The sequence below is a fragment of the Saccopteryx bilineata genome, chromosome 3, assembly GCF_036850765.1.
Source record: "Saccopteryx bilineata isolate mSacBil1 chromosome 3, mSacBil1_pri_phased_curated, whole genome shotgun sequence".
Classification (NCBI taxonomy): Eukaryota; Metazoa; Chordata; class Mammalia; order Chiroptera; family Emballonuridae; genus Saccopteryx; species Saccopteryx bilineata.
The window spans coordinates 160,910,557-160,933,069 of NC_089492.1; the positions used below are offsets into that span (position 1 = coordinate 160,910,557).

Sequence of the window (22,513 nt, forward strand, 5' to 3'; positions counted from 1 at the left end):
TGATGCTCTGCTCTCATTTCAACTATTGTACTAAAAACAAGTTTTCTTTTTGTAGGTAATGTAGTGCCACATTTATTTGCATTTTTGTGCCTTTGTTGATTATTTTGCTGTTTAAAATGGCTTCCAAGCTTAGTGCTAAAGGTCTGTCTAGTGTTCCTAAGCACAAGAAGGCTGTGATGTGATTCACTAAGAAAATACATGCATTAAACTTTTTCAGGCATTACAATGCTATTAGCTGTGAGGTCAATGTTAATGAATAATACATTTAAATATATATATAAATGTGTATGTATGTGTGTGTGTGTGTGTGTATATATATATATATAAAATTGGTATAGTTATATTAAAACACACATATGGCAAGATTATGTATTGACTGGTTGATGAAAATGTGACCAGGAGCTTGTAGAAACCTGTATTTCCCCCAGGAGCAATGATTCAGTATTCACTAACTCAGTATTCACTAATTCAGAGTTGATGATTTTATGAACATAATTACTGTGAATAACAAGAATCACCTGTACTTTTTCCCCTTAGTATAAAGAATTAACATGTTCTTAAGCTTGACCGGTGGTGGCGCAACTGACAAAGCACCTACCTGGGACGCTGAGGTCCCAAGTTCAAAACCCCAAGGTTGCCAGCTTGAGCATGGGCTCATCTGGGTTGACTGTAGGATCACTGACATGATCCCAAGGTCGCTGGCTTGAACTGGATAGGCTGGATAGGCTGGAGCCCCTGGTCAAGGCACAGATGAGAAAGCAATCAATGAACAATTAAAGTGAAGCAACTACGAGTTGATGCTTCTCATTTATCTCCCTTTCTCTCTCTCACAGAAAAGAAAAGGTTTCCCTTTTCTATGTTTCTAGTATATACTTAAAATTTTACTATATTGATTTGAATCCAGCAATCTCACTAACCTCTCCTAATGTCAATAATTTATCTGTAATTTTTTTTCATTTTCCATGTATATTACCTGCAATTAATGGCAACTTTGGTTTTTTCCCTTTTCAATCCTTTCATTTATACCTTTTATTTCAATCTTCTTCTTTTGGGGGAAGGATACAGATCTGGGTAGGAATTCCACTACAAAGTTAAACAGAAACATTGTCATAGAATATCATCCTTGTTTTGTTCCTCATATGTAGCATGTTTGCTGTAGGGTTTTTTTTTTTGTTTTTTTTTTTAATTAAAAAAAAAAGAAACGGGGAGAGACAGACTCCCGCATGCGCCCGACCGGGATCCACCCGGCACGCTCACCAGGGGGCGATGCTCTGCCCCTCCGGGGCGACGCTCTGCCGCGACCAGAGCCACTCCAGCGCCTGGGGCAGAGGCCAAGGAGCCATCCCCAGCGCCCGGTCCATCTTTGCTCCAATGGAGCCTTGGCTGCGGGAGGGGAAGAGAGAGACAGAGAGGAAGGAGGGTGGGGGTGGAGAAGCAAATGGGCTTTCTCCCGTGCGCCCTGGCCGGGAATCGAACCCGGGTCCCCTGCACGGCAGGTCAACGCTCTATCGCTGAGCCAACCGGCCAGGGCCTGCTGTAGGTTTTTATTTTTAGAAGATATTTACCAATACATATGGGTCAAACCAATGAAGTTCCTTTCTATTCCTGGTTTGTTTCATAATAAACAAATTTTTTGGCCTGACCTGTGGTAGCGCAGTGGATAAAGAGTCAACTTGGAAATGCTGAGGTCGCCAGTTCAAAACTCTGGGCTTGCCTGGTCAAGGCACATATGGGAGTTGATGCTTCCAGCTCCTCCCCACCTTCTCTCTCTGTCTCTCCTCTCTCTCTCCCTCTCTGTCTCTCTCTCTCCCTTTCTCTCTCCTCTCTAAAATGAATTTTAAAAAATTTAAAAATAATAAACAAATTTTTTACTCTTTCTGCACCTTTTGAGAGGATCATTCAATTTTCCTCTTAAATTTTTTTATTTATTATTATTATTATTATTATTATTTTTTTGTATTTTTCTGAAGTTGGAAACAGGGAGGCATTCAGACTCCCGCATGTGCCCGACCGGGATCTACCCGGCATGCCCACCAGGGGGCGATGCTCTGCCCATCTAGGGCGTTGCTCTATTGCAACCAGAGCCATTCCAGCACCCGAGGCAGAGGCGCCCGGGCCAACTTTGCTCCAATGGAGCCTTGGCTATGGGAAGGGACGAGAGAGACAGAGAGGAAGGAGAGGGGGAGGGGTGGAGAAGCAAATGGGTGCTTCTCCTGTGTGCCCTGGCCAGGAATCAAACCCAGGACTACTGCGCGCCAGGCCGGCGCTCTACCACTGAGCCAACCGGCCAGGGCTCTTAATTGTTTTTAGAGAGAGATGAGAAGCATCAATCATCAGTTTTTCGTTGTGACACCTTAGTTGCTCATTGATTGTTTTTTCATATGTGCCTTGACCATGGGCCTTCAGCAGACTGAGTAACCCCTTGCTCAAGCCAGAGACCTTAGGGTCTTGAACCTGGGTCCTCCGCATCCCAGTCCAATGCTCTATCCACTGTGCCACTGCCTGGTCAGGATCCTCTTAATTTTTTAAAAAATGTTTACTTCATTGATTTTATAGAGACAAAAGGAGAGAGCAAAAGAGAGACGGGAACATCTGTTCCTGTATGTGCCCTGACCAGAGATCAAACCAGCAACCTCTGTGCTTTCGGATGATGTTCTAACCAATTGAGCTATCTGGCCAGGACACTCTTAATTTTTTGAGAGATGAAGGGGGAGGGAGAGAGAAAGGGGTAGGAGGCAGAGAGAGAGAGAGAGAAAAAGAAGTATCAACTTATTGCTCTACTTAGTTGTGCACCCATTGACTGCTTCTCATACATGTCCTGACTGAGGCTCACACCAGCACCCGTGGGGATGAACCCGAGCCCTGGGCGCTCTAGGACGACATTCTATCCACTGTGCCACTGGCCAGGGATCTCTTCAATTTTTAAGCACAGCAAATTATGAGATTATTTTTTCTAACATTAAACCATTCTTCATTCCTGTGGTTTAACATAGTTATGATGTATTTATATTCTTTGGTTCTGCTAGACTCAGGTTGTTTTGTATATATACAAACAACCAATCATGAATAAGATTGGTTTATAATTTTCTCATATTCTTCTAATCCAGTTTTGGTGTCAAGATTATGCTAGTCTTACATGCAGCCCCATGTTTATTGCAGCATTGTTCACAGTGGCCAGGACATGGAAACAACCAAAAAGCCCGTCAATAGATGACTGGATAAAGAAGATGTGGCACATATACACTATGGAATACTACTCAGCCATAAGAAATGATGACATCGGATCATTTACAGCAAAATGGTGGGATCTTGATAATATGATACGAAGCGAAATAAGTAAATCAGAAAAAACCAGGAACTGCATTATTCCATACGTAGGTGGGACATAAAAGTGAAACTAAGAGACATTGATAAGAGTGTGGTGGTTACGGGGGGGGGGGGGGGGGAGAGGGAGAGGGAAAGGGGGAGGGGGAGGGGCACAAAGAAAACTAGATAGAAGGTGACAGAGGACAATTTCACTTTGGGTGATGGGTATGCAACATAATTGAACGACAAGATAACCTGGACTTGTTATCTTTGAATATATGTATCCTGATTTATTGATGTTGCCCCATTAAAAAAAATAAAATAAAATAAAAAAAAGATTATGCTAGTCTCATTAAGATGAGTTGAGGAGCATCCTCTCTCTTTTCCTCTGAACAAGTGTGTATAAATTGGAATTGTTTCTTTATTCAATATTTGGTGAACTTACTGATGAAAGATCTAGGTCAAGAATTCTTTTTATTTTCTCATTAAAATTTTAAAAATAGGTCTCAAAATTCTGTGAGAGTTTTGGTCCAGTTGTTTCCATTAAAAAGTACTAATGTTGAAAACTTTAAAAAACTTAAAACTGCTACACATAAATAGTCCACACAATATTTCCCTTCCCTCCTGGGGAACAATTTTTTTTTTTTCATTTTCTGTTGCATGAGGTTTTAGAACTGCTTCTATATACTTCTGCATCGCTGATTCCAAATCTGAAATCCGTTTTTTGCTGCATGCTCTAGTTTTCATGCAATTTTAATTTCTTTTTGTTACAGTTAATGGCATGCATTGGTTTTTAAATTGGAGTTAAAGAGTAACAACTCTTGGATTGAACATAACCACAAGGCAACTAATGTTTTACAAACATCACTTTTACATAATTGTAGTTGTTTTTAAATGTGAAAAATTATTATCTGATAAAAACACCCTCTTATTTTGTTTTAAGATTGAATCATGGCTTCTTTTGAGTAGGCATAAATGTAAGAATAGTCCTGATACTTTCTGTTATATATGTGGCTGTTACACACTTCAACGTCAAAGGCGCAATATTTCATCATTTGTGACACGTGCATATATTGCTTATTTTCAAGTTCCCCTTGGCAATCAAGATAAGAATTGAGCTCCTCATGTTGTGTGTCATAATTGTGAGGAAATACTTCATGCTGGACAAAAGGAAAACGCAAAGGAATGCCTTTTGGTATTCCCATGGTTTGGCGTGAACTTGAGGACCACAGCAGTGACTGTTATTTCTGTCTGATCCATACAAAGGGCATCGGGAAGAAAAAACGGCATATGATCGCATATCCTAATATTCCTTCAGCAATACGACCTATCCCACACTCTGAGACACTCCCAGTTCCAGTTTTCAATGGTTTTATTTCTTCTAAGGATAAAGAAAGTGAACATGGTGATCAAGTGTATTTTGATAAGATGCATGAGGAAATGGTAGAATCTGAAGGATCTTCTTCTGATGCCAAGCAGTCATTAACCCCTCAGCAATTTAGCCAACCCGAATTGAATGACTTAGTAAGAATGACATAAAAATTGTCCTCGACTTTCTGAAGTATGATCATTTGTGATCCAGTTAGGATCATTTGTGTGGATCTTAAAATGGTAAATTTCCTGCTAGGACAACAGAGAGGTTTCACGAAGTATCCTTGCTTTCTGTGTTTGTGGGACAGCCAAGCTCGGGAGAAACACTGGACACAGAAGGACTGGCTGAAACGTGAAGCTCTGGAAGTAGGGATGCAAAATATTGTGAATGAACCTGTAGTTAATCGAGACAGGATCATTTTTCCCCACTTCACATCAACTTGGCTTAATGAAGCAGTTTGTTCAGGCTCTAAATAGAAAAAGTGAATGCTTTCAACATATTATTTCTGCTTTTCCTGCCTTGTCTTTCGAGAAGATAAAAGCAGGTGTATTCAATGGACTTCAACTTCGAACCCTCATACGTGATGAAGAATTTGCCAGGAAGATGAATAAGGAGGAGAAAGCAGCATGGCAGTCTTTTGAGGCAGTTACAAAGAACTTCCTTGGCAACAAAAAAGCAGAAAACTATGAACTTCTGGTTCAAAGGATGCTGTTGGCTTTCCGCAACATTGGATGTAACATGAGCGTTAAGATTCACTTCCTGAACAGTCACCTTGATAAGTTTCCCGAAAATCTTGGAGCTGTTAGTGATGAGCAGACTACTGCTGGAGCATCAAATGAGATTGTCCTCAACAAGTACACAAATGCAAAAGCTACAAACACAAATTTTTGCCTGAATAAAATTTAAATAAGTTTTGCGCAAATTTTATGATTAAAATAAGTTTTAATATATTCTATTTCGAAATTCTAGACAAATTCTGATGCAATCATATATTTTAGTATAGTAGTGTATTTACTGCATTATATAAATTATTATATATATATATATATCTCTTTTTCTTTACAGACAGTCAGAGAGAGGGATAGACAGGGACAGACAGACAGGAATGAAGAGATGAGAAGCATCAATCATTAGTTTTTCGTTGCACATTGCAACACCTTAGTTGTTCATTGATTACTTTCTCATATGTGCCTTGACCACGGGCCTTCAGCAGACCGAGTAACCCCTTGCTCGAGCCAGTGACCTTGGGTCCAAGCTGGTGAGCTTTTGCTCAAACCAGATGAGCCCGCGCTCAAGCTGGTGACCTCAGGGTCTCGAACCTGGGTCCTCGGCATCCCAGTCCGACGCTCTATCCTCTGTGCCACCACTTGGTCAGGCTAAATTATTATATTTTCACAAAGATGATGCCCCAGAAGACATTCTGCTTCATTATGTTAAACTAAATGTTGAAAATATTACAATAAGATGAAAACCTAAAATCTTGAACTGCAAAAAAACTGTAGCTTACAGAGAAAAACTAATGTCCGATTTGAGATCAGCACACTCGAATTAGGGAAGAATAAGTGTTTTTGTGGATGCAACAAAAATTTTGTTCCCCAGTGTAATCAGTTTTATTTTTTGGACTGTCCTTTAGCTTTTATTATCATGTATGTCAGGGGTAGTCAACCTTTCTATACCTACCGCCCACTTTTGTATCTCTGTTAGTAGTAAAATTTTCTAACCACCCACCGATTCCACAGTAATGGTGATTTATAAAGTAGGGAAGTAACTTTACTTTATAAAATTTATGAAGCAGAGTTATAGCAAGTTAAAGCATGTAATAATAATTACTTACCAAGTACTTTATGTCAGATTTTTGCTAAGTTTGGTAGAATAAATCTTCATAAAATAACTTACTATAGTTAAATCTATCTTTTTATTTATACTTTAGTTGCCCCGTTACCACCCACCATGAAAGCTGGAACGCCCACTAGTGGGCGGTAGGGACCAGGTTGACTACCCCTGATATATGTAATAATTTTAAGCATTAAACTGTCTTCTAAATGGCCAATAGAGACATATAGTTCATTTTTCCCCCTCTTTTCCAAGTGAGAGGAGGGGAGATAGAAAGACACCCACATGCCCCCCAACTGGGATCCACCCAGCAACCCGTCAGAGGCTGATGCTCTGCCCATCTGGAGCCATGCTTGCAACTGAGCTATTTTTATAACTATTTTAGAGGCTCCATGAAACCATCCTTAGCACCCGAGCCGATGTGCTTGAACCAATCGAGCCATGGCTGCAGGAGGTAAAGAGAGAGTGAGTAAGAGAGAGAAGAGGGAGGGTGAAGGGTGAAGCAGATGGTCACCTCTCCTGTGTGCCCTGACCAGAAATTGAACCCAGGAACACCCACACACCAGGCTGATGCTCTACCACTGAGACAACCAGCCAGGGCCAAGACATAATTCTGAAACAGTTTTTCCACCACTGATTAAGACTGAGGTGGTAGGTATTAGGAATAAAATCATTTAGTCTGCTGAGTTTTCTGTGTAGGCTTGTAAGTAACCCTGCCAGCTCCAGTAGCCTTCTTGTCCATTGAACTTTTCTTCCTTTTTTTTTTTTTTTTTTTTTTGAGAGAGACAGGAAGGGAAGGAGAGAGGAAAGAGAGAGACGAGAAGCATCAACTCAGTCAGGTTACTTTAAGTGTTCATTGATTGCTTCTCCTTTGTGCCTTGACAGGGGGCGGGGAGACTCAAGCTGAATCAGACAGTGACCCCTTGCTCAAACCAGCAACTTTTGAATCATGCTGATGATTCCATACTCAAGTCAACAAGCCCATGCTCCAGGCAATAAGTCCGTACTTAAGCCGACGAGCCTACACTCAAGCCAGCAACCTTGGGGTTCAAACTGGGGACTTCAACATCCCAGGCTGATGCTCTATCCATTGTGCCATCACCAGTCAGGTTTGTCCCCTGCTTTGATGACACCTACAGCAATGTCCTGTGTCATGTCATGAGCAGCAAAAATTCCAGAGGATAGCCCTGGCCGGCTGGCTCAGTGGTAGAGTGTCGGCCTGGCGTGCAGAAGTCCCGGGTTCGATTCCCGGCCAGGGCATACAGGAGAAGCGCCGCCCATCTGCTTCTCCACCCCTCCCCCTCTCCTTCCTCTCTGTCTCTCTCTTCCCCTCCCACAGCCGAGGCTCCACTGGAGCAAAGATGGCCCGGGCGCTGAGGATGGCTCCTCGGCCTCTGCCCCAGGCGCTGGAGTGGCTCTGGTCACAACAGAGCAACGCCCCTGGTGGGCAGAGCGTAGCCCCTGGTGGGCGTGCCAGGTGGATCCCGGTCGGGCGCATGCGGAAGTCTGTCTGACTGTCTCTGCCCGTTTCCAGCTTCAGAAAAATAAAAAATAAAAATTAAAAAAAATAAATTCCAGAGGATAATCAGAGAAGCTCTCAGCATACACGGGCTTGCTGGGAACAGTATTAATAATATTAAGAGCTTGGGGCCATCTTCCAGCTTCTTACCAAACGGTGATCAATCTTGTCCTTTAGCTCAGTGACCTTGTAAGGAATGTGAGCTATGTGACTATCCAGCACAGGTACATAGCCAGTACTGATTTGGCCTGGATAATCACCTGGGCCATGATAAACACCTCTGACAAACACATAATAATCACCTGGATAATCACCTGGGCCATGATAAACACCTCTGACAAACACATCCTTGACACTGAGGCCCACACTGTCCCCAGGAAGTTTCATTCAAACCTTCACAGTACATTTCAACAGATATTTCTTCAGCTGTAACACTGACTAGAGCAAAGTTGACCATGATACTGCATTTGAGAATACCAAACTCTACTTAGCCAAGATGGACAGTACCAAAACACCAATTTCGTAGACATCTTGGAATGGCAGACAGAAAGGCTTGTCAGTTGAATGAGTAACAGAATGCAATGCAGAGCTTCAAGCAGCACAGCATGGTTCCACTGCCATCTTTCCAGGTGACTTTCTATTCCTTAAATCAAGGCAGGTTAACATTTGGCTTTAGCAGTCTTGTCACCATTCCAACCAGAAATTGGCACAAATGTTACTGTGTCAGGGCTGTAGCCAATTTTTTTACTGGCTTCCTCAACAATTTCCTTGAATCTCTTCTTGCTGAAGGGTGGCTCAATTGAAGCCATTTTATTTTTATTTTGTTTTGGTTTTTTTATTATTTAAGTGAGAGGAGGGAAGATGCAGAGAGAGACAGACTCCAGCATGTGCCCCAACAAGGATCCACCCAGCGACCCCCATCTGGGAGTTATGCTCGCAACTGAACTAATTTTAGCACCTGAGACAGAGGCTCCATGGAACATCCTCAGTGCTAGGGGCCAAGGCACTCAAATCAATTAGGCCATGGCTGTGGGAAGGGAAGAGAGAAAGAGAGAGAGAAGGAGGGGAGGAGAAGCAGATGGTTGCTTCTTCTGTGTGCTCTGACCAGGAATCAAACCCAGGACTTCCACACGCTGGGTGAATGCTCTACCACTGAGACAAATGGCCAGGCTAAAGCCATTTTATTAACACCAACAAATACTTGTTTCATACCCAGTGTGTAAGCCAGAAGGTGATGCCCATGGGTCCACCCATGCTTAAAGAGAGCTTCTTCAAATTCACTAATACCAGCAGAAACAATCAGGACAGAAGTTACTGTATTTCCCCACGTATAAGATGCACCTTAACTCTGAGGCCTGAAATTTGGGAGGAAAAATGTACTGCATAGTTATTAAACTCAAGTTTTATTCATTATAAAATTTATATAACTTTCCTCATCACTGTCAAAACTTCCATCCATTTGTCCTTATCTGTGTCTGAAGACAAATCACTGTCTTTCCTCAGTTCCATCTATGGCATTTGAAATGCCATAACCACTGTATAAGATGCACCCAGTTTTTAGACCCCAAATATTTCGAAAAAGGATGCGTCTTACACATGGAGAAATATGGTAGCTTGAAATGCACGTATGATATGTTTTGAATAAAAGTTTCTGTGTCCTGGGGCATTGTTAATGGTCAAATTTCCCCAGGAAGACATCAATGGTGATACCAGACTCTCACATTCAGATTTCAGCTTTTCCAAGATCCAGGCACACAAGAAGGAGCCTAAAGCCATCTGAATAACCTTCTTCTCCTATGTTTTGATGGTTTTTGGTCAATCCCATCACATTTGTAGATCATATGACCAATAGTGGTGAGCTTGTGTCCAGTGATGACAATGATAAGCCTTTTCCTTTACTATTCTGGCTTAACTTTAGCAGTGATTTTCATGACACTTATGTTCTGGTAGTGAACCCATTATAAAAAAGAGGAATGTTCTTATGGGAAGATTTCTATCTACCGATTGAATTTATTCCATGGTTATAGAGTTACAAATTCCTTAATTTTTTTCTTGAGCCATTGTAAGTATTTTCATTTTATTTCCTTTTTTTTTTTTTAAGTGAGAGGAGGGGAGATAGAGAGACATACTCCTGCATGCACCCTGACCAGGATCCACCTGGCAACCCCTGGAGGATGGTGCCTTGGCCTCTGCCTCAGGAGCTAAGAGCTCAGTGGCTGAGCAATGAAGCAATGCCCCGGATAGGCAGAGCATGGCCCCTTAGTGGGCTTGCCAGATGGATCCCAATTGAGCGCATGCAGGAATTGGACTCCCTCCTCTCATTAAAAATAAAAAAATCTGTAATATCCACCTTATACACTCTTCTTTTTTTCTTTCTTTTTTTGTATTTTTCTGAAATGAGAAGCTGGGGTGGGGGGGTGGGGGGTGGGGGAGGCAGACAGACTCCTCCATGTGCCCAACAGGGATCCACCCAGCATGCCCACCAGGGGGCGATACTCTGCCCATCTAGGTTATTTGCAAATGGAGCTATTCTAACGCCTGTGGCAGTGGCCATGGAGCCATTCTCAGTGCCTGGGCCAACTTTGCTCCCATGAAACCCTGGACAGAAATTGAACCTGGGACTTTCACATGACAGGCCGACGCTCTACTGCTGAGCCAACTGGCCAGGGCCAACTTATATATTCGTTTTTTGTGGGGGTTTTTGTTTGGGTTTTTTTTTGGTTTTTCTGTGTGTGTGTGTGGTTTTTTTTACAGAGACAGAGAGAGAGTCAGAGAGAGGGATAGACAGACAGGAACAGAGAGATGAGAAGTATCAATCATTAGTTTTTCATTGTGCATTGGAACACCTTAGTTGTTCATTGATTGCTTTCTCATATGTGCCTTGACCACGGGCCTTCAGCAGACTGAGTAACCCCTTGCTTAAGCCAGCAACCTTGGGCTCAAGCTGGTGAGCTTTGATCAAACCAGATGAGCCCGCGCTCAAGCTGGCGACCTCAGGGGTCTCGAACCTGGGTCTTCCACATCCCAGTTCAATGCTCTATCCACTGCGCCACCACCTGGTCAGGCCAGGCAATATATTCTTAACACTGTTTATGCCTTCTGTCTTTTTTCCTCATCAATTTTATCTCAAGTTTATTGATTTTATTATTTTTCTCAAAGAACCAATATCTACTATTTTGAATCTTTGTAATTTTGTTTGGTCTTGTGGTTGTGCACCCTGACCCCCAAATTCCTTTTATTGTGGTAAAATACATATAACATAAAATATACCATCTTAACCATTTTTAATTAAACAGTACAATGGTATTAAGTATATTCATACTGGCCTGACCAGGCAGTGGCGCAGTGGATAGAGCGTCGGACCGGGATGTGGAAAATCCAGGTTCGAGACCCGAGGTCGCCAGCCTGAGCGAGAGTTTATCTAGTTTGAACAAGGCTCACCAGCTTGGACCCAAGGTCGCTGGCTCGAGCAAGGGGTCACTCGTTCTGCTGTAGCCCCCCCCCCATCAAGGCATATATGAGAAAGCGATCAATGAACAACTAAGGAACTGCAACAAAGAATTGATATTTCTCATCTCTCTCCCTTCCTGTCTGTCTGTCCCTAGCTGTCCCTCTCTCTGACTCTCTCTGTCACTGCCACAAAAAAAATGTATATTCATACGGTTGTGCAACCATCACCGCCATCCATCTCCAGAACTCTTTTCATCTTGCAAAACTGAAACTCTATACCCCTTAAGCAGTATCTCACCATTCCAACCCCCTCCCCAACTTTTGGCAAACGTCATTCTACTGCCTCTATGAATATAACTATTCTAGGTATCACCTTCCACATTTCTTTTTTAAAATTTCATTAGTGCCTGACTGGTGGTAGACAGGGGATACAGCATCAGTCTGGGACGCTGAAGTCCCAAGTTCAAAACACCAAGGTCACCAGTTTGAGCAAGGGGTCACTGGCTCAACCCCCCCCCCCCAAACCCTATTAAGGCATGTATAAGAAGCAATCAATGAACAACTAAAGTACCACAACTCTGAGTTGATGCTTCCCATCTCTTTTCCTTCTGGGGCCTTTCTCTCTCTCAATAAACAAACAAACAAATAAAATAAAAATTTCATTAGTTTCTGCTTTTGTTTTATTACAACCTTCCTTTCTTTCGCTTATTTTGCTCTTCTTTTTCTGAACTTCATTAGATAGATAGCCCAATAATTTTTAGAGTACTTAAGATGTTCCTGACAGTTTTATAAGTGCTCCTCATATACTAGCTTGTTTAGTCCTCACAACAACCCTAAAAATAATACAAGCTGTATTATTATCACATGTGAAAAAGCTAAATCACAGAAAAACTAAATAACTAGACTAACAAGTGGTAGTTACAGGGTTTGAACCTGATTAGGCACCTGATTCCAAAGCCTGCATTCTTAACTACTAACTAAATTCTACTGCTCCCCAAGAAAGAAAAGGAAGAAAAATTAACAAGCACTTACATTAAAATATGAGTGTTTAGCTAGAGCAGTGGTCAGCAAACCATAGCTTGCGAGCCACATGCGGCTCTTGGCCCCTTGAGTGTTTAGCAAAGGCAAGCTTAGGAGTACCCTAATTAAGTTAATAACAGTGTACCTACCTATCTAGTTTAAGTTAAAAAATTTAGCTCTCAAAAGAAATTTCAATCGTTGTACTGTTGATATTTGGCTCTGTTGACTAATCAGTTTGCCGACCACTGGGACATGGAGAGCTGGTGACCAGCAAGGGAAGAAGGTTGAGCTTTGATTGTAGAGGGTTTTAAGTACCTTCCCAAGAAACTTGGATAATGGCTGGCAAGGTAAAAAAACAACAACTCAGTGAAGGCTACTGAGTGGCACAATCTGATTCTTTCTTAGTTTTTAATGTTTAATCACCTATATTAAAGTAATTTTATTAACAGTATCTTCATCTCTAAAATAAAGATAATAATCTTTGCCCCTAATTATGAGACTCAAAGAAAATTAAAAAAAAGGAAAGAAATTTGTTAAATCATAAAGTAATATAAAAATTAAAAAAAATATATTTTACAGGATTATTAGAGTAGAATTTGGTAACATTAATTTGTTAATAACAGCAGGAATAATCATCATCCTTATCATCATAGCAGCGGCTAACATTTACTAAGTGTTTCTTATATGCCAGTCATTGTTCTAAGCTCTTTATACCTACTATTGACTTAGTTCCCACATTCTATGGGGTAGGTACTATTACTGGCTCCATTATACAGATAAGAAAACTGAGGCTAATTTAAATTGCCTAAAGGTATAGAGCTGGGAAGTGGCAAAACCAGGATTTAAACTCATGTACCTTAGTTCCAGAGCCTTAAACAATTATATCTCTGGATATCAATGAGTACATAGCCTAAAGCGAATGAAAAGTATAGTATATAAAAAACTGAGAAATGAGTTAGAAGACTATTATAACAATACAAATAAAATTAATAGAGATAATGGAAAATTAAAAGGTAGAAAAGGAGAAAGCAACAGCAGAAGAATCATCCCCTGGTAAGTTACTAAGACATAAAGGGATAAAATTTTAAAATTACTAAGGGACCATTATAAGAAAAAACTGTTAAGTTTAGGACGACCTAGTGGTAGAACAAAAATAATAAGAGGACTAGAGTCAGAAAAATCTCAGTTCTGGTCTCAGAGCTTTTACTAAATTGTCATTTTATTTCAGGCAATTTCTTTTTTTTAATTTAATTTAATTTTTTATTTTTTTAAAGACTTTATTTATTCATTATAGAGAGGGGAGAGAGAAAGAGGGAAGGGGGGAGGAGCAGGAAGCATCAACTCCCATATGTGCCTTGACCAGGCAAGCCCAGGGTTTTGAACCGGCAACCTCAGTGTTTCCAGGTTGACGCTTTATCCACTGCGCCACCACAGGTCAGGCTCGGACAATTTCTTAACAGTTCTGGACATCAGTGTTTTCAAAAAGATATATATATATATATATATATATATATATATATATATATATATATAGTAAAATCTAATCTGCTCACCTGCAGCGTTGGTTGCTGTGAATTTCAAATAACACTATAAGAATTTCAATTTCTAACATATTTTTTCACACAAATTATAGGGCTTTAAACAAATAATAAGGTATATTACTGCTTTAGATGTTTTGAGCTGAATATCATCATGTAGCAATGAAGCACTAATTTCCAGAAAGTAGTCGAAGACAGTCAAAAATCTAGAGATAATGACATAGTAGTTATTATTACATGAGTAACAGTTAAATCCATGAGTAGGTAAGTCCTGAGAGAAAGTGTGTCGAGACAGTTGAAAGGCAGGTCTGACAGTTTAGTAAGAAAGTTTGAAAACTGCAAAATGCAAACTCCAAATGGTTTCCAAACTTTCTTCACTAGCCATGAGGACAACAGAAATCCTCTTAAATTGTGTTTATTTCAGAGCACCAAGCATTGTTTCCCCCAAATCTGTTGAATTTGCTTTGCAATCCTCCACACACATCCTTTCTCTCTCTCTAAATATCAATAAATAAAATCTTTAAAAAAAGAAAGTGACAAAAGTCTTTGAAAGGTATGGCAGCATGTATTAACACGGGGCTCATACAGTACTCACAACAATTAGCGGATATTTCAAAATGAGAATGAAGCAATCAAATATCCCCTAGTTGTTGTGAGCAGTGTATTTCTTTACAGCCACAGGCCAGGGCTGAGCAGATGCTGCCCCTTTCAGAGAGTTTTCCCCTCTCATTCAACCCACTTCCCTCATCTAAGTTACCTGACTGGAAATTACACTTTTTTTTTTTTTTTCTTTCTTTTTTTTTTTTTTTTTCCATTTTTCTGAAGCTGGAAACAGGGAGAGACAGTCAGACAGACTCCCGCATGCGCCCGACCGGGATCCACCCGGCACGCCCACCAGGGGGCGATGCTCTGCCCATCCTGGGCGTCGCCATATTGCGACCAGAGCCACTCTAGCGCCTGAGGCAGAGGCCACAGAGCCATCCCCAGCGCCCGGGCCATCTTTGCTCCAATGGAGCCTTGGCTGCGGGAGGGGAAGAGAGAGACAGAGAAGAAAGCGCGGCGGAGGGGTGGAGAAGCAAATGGGCGCTTCTCCTGTGTGCCCTGGCTGGGAATTGAACCCGGGTCCTCCGCACGCTAGGCCGACGCTCTATCGCTGAGCCAACCGGCCAGGGCTGGAAATTACACTTTATTTACTTGTTTTGATATTTACCTACAGTGACTCTATGGGATGGGAAATGTCCTTAAACATGTTCAACAGTAAAATGACTCCCTCTATGTAAAACTAATCTCATAGAAATGAAATGTTTTAAGACTAACAAATGAAGAGTGATAATGGGATCTCAAGAGTTAAAATTTTAGCTTGAATTTTGGGTATGGTCAGTAGGCATAATGGTTAATGCTAGTAAAAATTTGTTCCAGGAACTGGGATACCTGAACAGGCCTGCAGGACTTAATGAGATCTGGGAGCGACCCACCTTTGTGCCCAGGAGACTAAAAACAAAGTCTGTGCACTCTAAGGACTGACTGCTAGCTGACTATGATCCAATTAACTTGGACTTATTAACTCTTCCTTGAAATTCCAAGCCCTTACCTACCCTTCTCTTCCCCTTATTAAAAGGTTGGCTGTGGACAGAGGATTGAGACAATTTGGGAATGTAAACCCTCATCTCCCTGACTGCTGGCCACCTGAATAAAGCATCCATAAAGATTCAATCCCTGTCTCTATTTTTTTGGCTGAATTGGTGACAGCATGAACTCCAATATTTCTAGTTTAATTTCATTTTTTAAATTTATTCATTGATTTTTGTTTTATTTTCTTAAAATTTATCGATTTTAGAAAGAGGAGAGAGGGGGAGAGAAAAGGGGGAAGAACAGGAAGCATCAACTCCTAGTAGTTGCTTCTTGTTTGTGCCTTGACTTGGGCAAGCCTGGGGTTTCAAACTAGCAACCTCAGTGTTCCAGGTTGACACTTTATACACTGTGCCATCACGGGTCAGGCTTCACTGATTTTTAGAGAGAGAAAACAAAGAGAAAGAAAACAACAGAAACACTGACCTGTTCCTGTACGTGCCCTGACCAGAGATCAAACCCACAAACTTTTCATATCGGGATGATTCTTCAACCAAACAAGCTATCTGGCCAGGGCCTGGAATTTACATTTAAAAAACTGGTTATTGGCCAGTTGGCTCAGTGGCAGAGCGTCGGCCTGGCGTGCAGAAGTCCCGGGTTCGATTCCCGGCCAGGGCACACAGGAGAAGTGCTTTTTTTGTTTAATCATTAAATCTGCTATTTACTAAAGGTTTCTGAACATACCTTTCATTAACTTAAGAACATTTTCTGAGCTTAAAATTTTAATTCCAAGAACTGTACTTTAAGATGATAACCTTCCCATCTTTTACTGTGAAATAATACTAGTAATGTAAAACAGTTTTTTGTTTTGTTTGGCAAAACAGAGACAGCAAGGAAGACATGAAAAGCATAAACTCATAGTTGCATTGCCTTAGTTGTTCACTGGTTGCTTCTCATACATGCCTCGATCGGGGAGCTCCAGCTGAGTCAGTCGTGACCCCCTGCTCAAGCCAGCAACCCCATGCTCAAGTCAGAACCTCAGGGTTTCGACCCTGGGACCTCAGCACCCCAGGTCAATACTCTATCCACTGCACCACCACCAGTCAGGCTACAAACTAGTTGTTTTTAAAAAATATCTTTATTCCTGACCAGGCAGTGGCACAGTGGATAGAGCATTGGACTGGGATGTGAAGGACCCAGGCTCAAGACCCCGAGGTCACCAGCTTGAGCCCAAGGTCGCTGGCTCAAGCAAGGAGTCACTCGGTCTGCTAGAGCCCCCCAGTCAAGGCATATATGAGAAAACAATCAATGAACAACTAAAGGGCCACAATGAAGACTTGATGTTTCTCATCTCTCTCCCTTCCTGTCTGTCTGTTTCTATCTGTCCCTCTCTCTGACTCTCTCTGTCACTGTCCCAAAAAAAAAATCTTTACATGATAAAATAAAAGCTGACATCCATGAATTAAGCCATGAACTCTTAAGTCTAGGGAACACTAGGTTAAGATTTTAAAAGACTACAGTGACAATTACAGCAGAAACTCTAAATGGAAATCATCTGGCATACTGCTTTTCTTACTCAAAATTACTGGATTTATATATGTAAAGAGGCAGCAGACTAGTGGTTAAGAGGCAAAGAACATGGACTAGTGTCTAAATGGGCATGGGAGGAAGTTCTACAGTACCTTCATCACCACCCAGATAGCTGTGAGAGTTTAGGCAAGATACCTCATCTCTCTAAGCCACAGTTTCCTCCTCTTTGAAATGGGAATAACAGTAGCTACTTTACATATCTATAAAGTTGTTCTCAGGATTAATGACTTAAAGCACACATAGCCGTGTGTGTGTGTGTGTGTGTGTGTGTGTGTGTTTATAAAAAAAGTTCTCAGGATTAATGACTTAAAGCACACATAGCCCTTTGTATAATATCTGGTCAATTTCAAGTGTTTGATAAACGTTAGGTGTATTATTATTATTTTATGTGCTTCTGATATGTGTGCAAATCTTTATTACTTAGTACATTCAAATAGGACAATGTTTTTTGATTGTTTGTAAAACCAAGGTGGACATCTCAAGTAAACAATCCAAAGGAAGAAACAAGGATCATTCAGTTCTGATGGGGTTAATACTAACAAATGGATCAATGATATAATTCATACAAATATATTATGCTAATAAATATATAATTTGAGAAAATATTTAGCTATTTTGATGGTTCCATATAATTATTTATCTCTCAATTGTGTGTAGATATCTCTTGTACTAAACAACTTACAAATATGGATGGAACACAAGAAAAACAACACAGGGCAAAATTAGATCAGATATGTGTCCCAGCACTTTGGAAAACGCTGGCTACAATTTTGCTAAGAATGGAATAAGTCAATATGAAATTGGGAATAAATATTGCCATTTCCCTTTAATTACACAGATTTCATGGAGGGGGCAAGATTTCAGAAAGACTCTGAAAAAAGGATACAAAGGTGACAACACCACAAAAAAACAGAAGAAACAGTTGGAAAGAAAGAAGTACAGCTAGAGAATATGACCAGGAGATATACATGATAGTTAGGTGAGAAGAGCCAGATAGTAAATAACTTTCAAAAAGGGAACAAAGAGGTTTTAAAAGAAAAAAATGTGTGTATTAGCAGAAAAGTTATAATGAACAATTCAGGCAAACATCCTTGGATTTTTAAGCATGTACAACTATTACAGTTCTTACTAGTGGATAGAAATTCTAAGTTTTCTAAGCTTAAATCCCAGAATTTACTTACTTCACTAGAGCAGCTGCTTCAGGAAGTACATCAGCAAATGATTCACGGAATATGATTGCATTCTTCCTTTTACAGTTCTGTATGACATCATTGGCAAGGTAAAAGAGATTCAAACGGTGGGGATAGGCAGCTAGAAATGACAAAAGAAAATAAATTAAACCAAATGAGTCAATTTATACTTCAATTTATTCAAATACGTACAGTGTTCTCAAACTACGCAACTGCTGTTGGATGGATGGATGGATGGATGGACGGACGGACGGGCAGGTGGATGAACTTATTGATCAACTTATTTCAGTCAAGTGCCTGAAAACCATGACTGCCTCAGGTTAAGTTTTTGTTCAAGGTACTCCTTGAGTAAATTTCTACTTAACTTTATATGTAGATTAAACTTTATTTTTATTTTTTTTAAATACTTTATTGCCTGACCTGTGGTGGCGCAGTGGATAAAGCATCGACCTGGAAATCCTAAGGTTGCCGGTTCGAAACCCTGGGCTTGCCTGGTCAAGGCACATATGGGAGTTGATGCTTCCAGCTCCTCCCCCCCTTCTCTCTCTCTCTGTGTCCTCTCTAAAATGAATAAATAAAAAAAAAATTATAAAATACTTTATTTATTCATTTTAGAGAGGAGAGAGAAGGGGGAGGAGCAGGAAGCATTAACTCCTATATGTGCCTTGACCAGGAAAGCCCACAGAGCTTGAACAGGCAACCTCAGTGTTCCAGGTTGATGCTTTATCCACTGTGCCATCACAGGTCAGGCTAGATTAAACTTTAGATGTAAATTAAAAACAACTAATTCAAGCCCTGGCCGGTTGGTTCAGTGGTAGAGCGTCGGCCTGGCGTGCAGAAGTCCCAGGTTCAATTCCCGGCCAGGGCACACAGGAGAAGCGCCCATCTACTTCTCCACCCCTCTCCTTCCTCTCTGTCTCTCTCTTCCCCTCCCGAAGCCGAGGCTCCATTGGAGCAAAGAAGGCCCAGGCGCTGGGGATGGCTCTATGGCCTCTGCCTCAGGCGCTAGAGTGGCTCTGGTCGCAACAGAGCGACACCCCCCCCCATGGTCAGAGCCTCGCCCCCCGGTGGGCGTGCCGGGGTGGATCCGGGTTGGGCGGGCGCATGCGGGAGTCTGTCTGACTGTCTCCCTGTTTCCAGCTTCAGAAAAATACAAAAAAAAAACAAAAACAAAAAAACAACTCATTCACTCTGGAGAAGCTAAAATTAAACAAAACTATCCTCCCACACGGAAGATAAAAAATTGAGTTGAAGTAGCTCAACTTGTTGCAAAAACACCAGGGTTAGAATCCAATCAAAACGTGATTGGTATATTATTATTGTATAAGGAGTCAATCGTCCTCCTTTAGGGAGGATAGTCCTTCTTTTGTAAGTTCTGTCCTCCCTCAAAAGGTGTCCTCCTACATGTCCTCCTTTTTGACATTGAAGACTAATCTGTAAATGTCCATATTCAATCAATGTGTGTGATGTGATGTATTTCTATCTAAATATTTTCTTACAATTATTATTAAAAATTAATAGGCATGTATGCATAATTACAACATAAAATATTACAAATGTTTTTATTATGCATTTATCATATTACAGTGTATTGTTGCAATAAATTGTTTCTTGTATTTACAATATTGTTTTCTTTGATTTATTTTTGTCCTCCTTTTCATTGTAAAAAAGTTGGTCACCTTATTATTGTAGAAAGATTCCTTTCATCAACCAGTACAGATACCACTCAGATACAGCTAAGTCCTCCCAACGCTGAAAAAGAGGTTTTGCTGCTGCTTTCATCACCAGGTAAATGTCCTGGGAAGTAAGTCACTTGATCCCAAAAGCACACCTAAACACCCTTTTTCAAAGCTCCACGACAAGGCCCAATCAATTTACCACCTGGAACTTTGAGCAACACCACCCCAAATTTTGTTGTTATTCTGGACAATTTTAATATCCATATGGATGATGCATCAACTTTGTTTTTTCTTTGTTTTTTTCTTTTTACAGAGACAGAGAGAGAGTCAGAGAGAGGGATAGATAGGGACAGACAGACAGAAACGAAAAGAGATGAGAAGCATCAATCATCAGTTTTTCGTTGCAACACCTTAGTTGTTCATTGATTGCTTTCTCATATGTGCCTTGACCGTGGGCCTTCAGCAGACCGAGTAACCTCTTATTCGAGCCAGTGACCTTGGATCCAAGCTAATGAGCTTTGCTCAAACCAGATGAGCCCGCGCTCAAGCAGGCGATCTCAGGGTCTCAAACCTGAGTCCTTCTGCATCCCAGTCTAACGCTCTATCCACTGCGCCACCACCCAGTCAGGCAACTTTGTTTTCTAGTCTCCCAATTTCTTGATCTCAGATTCAATAAAATCTCCCAAACCACCTGTTTGTTTTATTTATTGATTTTTTAAGAGGGGGGGGAGAAAGAGAGAGAGAGAGAGAAAGGGAGGAGCAGGAAGCATCAACTCCCATATGTGCCTTAATCGAGCAAGCCTAAGGTTTCGAACCGGCAACCTCAGCGTTCCAGGTCGATGCTTTATCCCACTGCGCCACCACAGGTCAGGCTCAAACCACCTGTTTGTACATTTCAAAATCTTCTTTTCTGCCCTGGCCGGTTGGCTCAGTAGTAGAGCGTTGGCCTGGCGTGCAGAAGTCCCGGGTTCGATTCCCAGCCAGGGCACACAGGAGAAGCGCCCATCTGCTTCTCCACCCCTACCCCTCTCCTTCCTCTCTGTCTCTCTCTTCCCCTCCCGCAGCTGAGGCTCCATTGGAGCAAAGATGGCCCGGGTGCTGGGGATGGCTCCTTGGCCTCTGCCCCAGGTGCTAGAGTGGCTCTGGTCGCAACAGAGCAACGCCCCGGAGGGGTGAAGCGTCGCCCCCTGGTGAGCAGAGCGTTGCCCCCTGGTGGGAGTGCCAGGTGGATCCCAGTCGGGCGCATGCGGGAGTCTGTCTGACTTTCTTTCCCGGTTTCCAGCTTCAGAAAAATACAAAAAAAAAAAAAAAATCCTCTTTTCTGAACATCTCCCACTCCCATTATATTTGTTCTTCAATTTTATCAAAATCTCTGTTCTTAATTTTCTCCACAGCCTCTTCCAGTAAGTACTCCAGAGTCTTTGATCCATTTTTTTTTCCAAAGTTGGAAACCGGGAGGCAGTCAGACAGACTCCCGCATGCACCCGACCGGGATCCACCCAGCATGCCCACCAGGGGGCAATGCTCTGCCCATCTTGGGGCGTAGCTCTGCCACAATCAGAGCCATTCTAGCACCTGAGGCAGAGGCCACAGAGCCATCCCCAGCGCCTGGGCAAACTTTGCTCCAATGGAAGAGAAAGAGAGGAAGGAGAGGGGGAGGGGTGGAGAAGCAGATGGGCGCTTCTCCTGTGTGCCCTGGCCGGGAATCGAACCCAGGACTCCTGCATGCCAGGCCGACGCTCTACCACTGAGCCAACCGGCCAGGGCCTTGATCCATTTTTTAAATCACTCTTTTATCAAAACCTTCATCGTGTTTAGCTCCTCCCTGCAAATTTAGCCTTTCTTTATTTTGATAGAGACAGGGAGAGTCAGAAAGAGGGACAACTAGGGACAGACAGACAGGAAGGGAGAGAGATAAGAAGCATTAATTCTTCATTGCAGCTCCTTAGTTGTTCATTGCTTTCTCATATGTACCTTGACAGAGGTGGGGGGGTGCAGCTACAGCAGAGTGAGGGACCCCTTGCTCAAGCCAGCGACCATGGGGTAATGTCTATGATCCCACACTCAAGCCAGTGACCCTATGCTCAAGCAGGCGACCTTGGGAATTCGAACCTGGGTTCTCCATGTCCCAGTCCAATTCTCTATCCACTGCGCCACGACCTGGTCAGGCAAATTTAGCCTTTCTAACACATGAATTCAACAAAATCTTAAATCTGGATCAATCTAACCAAATGCCTTTACTAGAACTTTATTTCTGCTCCAGTGTTCTGCTAAAGAAAAATCCTATCACCAGGAGGACTGAAACCATATTAATTCAATCTCCCTCAACTGGGCCCCCGTAGCTACATAGTTCTGCCACATGTCCTTAACTAGCATCTCCACTCATTCTCTATGAGAGCTATTTCAAATTTCTGCCATTCTTGTCAAGCTCCCTGTTACCATATCCC

The 22,513-nt window shown here is 41.8% G+C and overlaps 1 protein-coding gene across 8 annotated transcripts in view; it reads right to left on the reverse strand.

Moving 5' to 3' along the window:
• RPRD2 (regulation of nuclear pre-mRNA domain containing 2) overlaps window positions 1-22,513 on the reverse strand; it is a 133,309-nt gene that overhangs the window by 56,943 nt on the left and 53,853 nt on the right. For all 8 annotated transcript variants that reach the window (XM_066268045.1, XM_066268043.1, XM_066268044.1 and 5 more), the window contains exon 2: window positions 18,379-18,508. In XM_066268045.1, coding sequence (XP_066124142.1) covers window positions 18,379-18,508 — 130 coding nt within the window. The remainder of the gene's footprint in view (window positions 1-18,378; window positions 18,509-22,513) is intronic.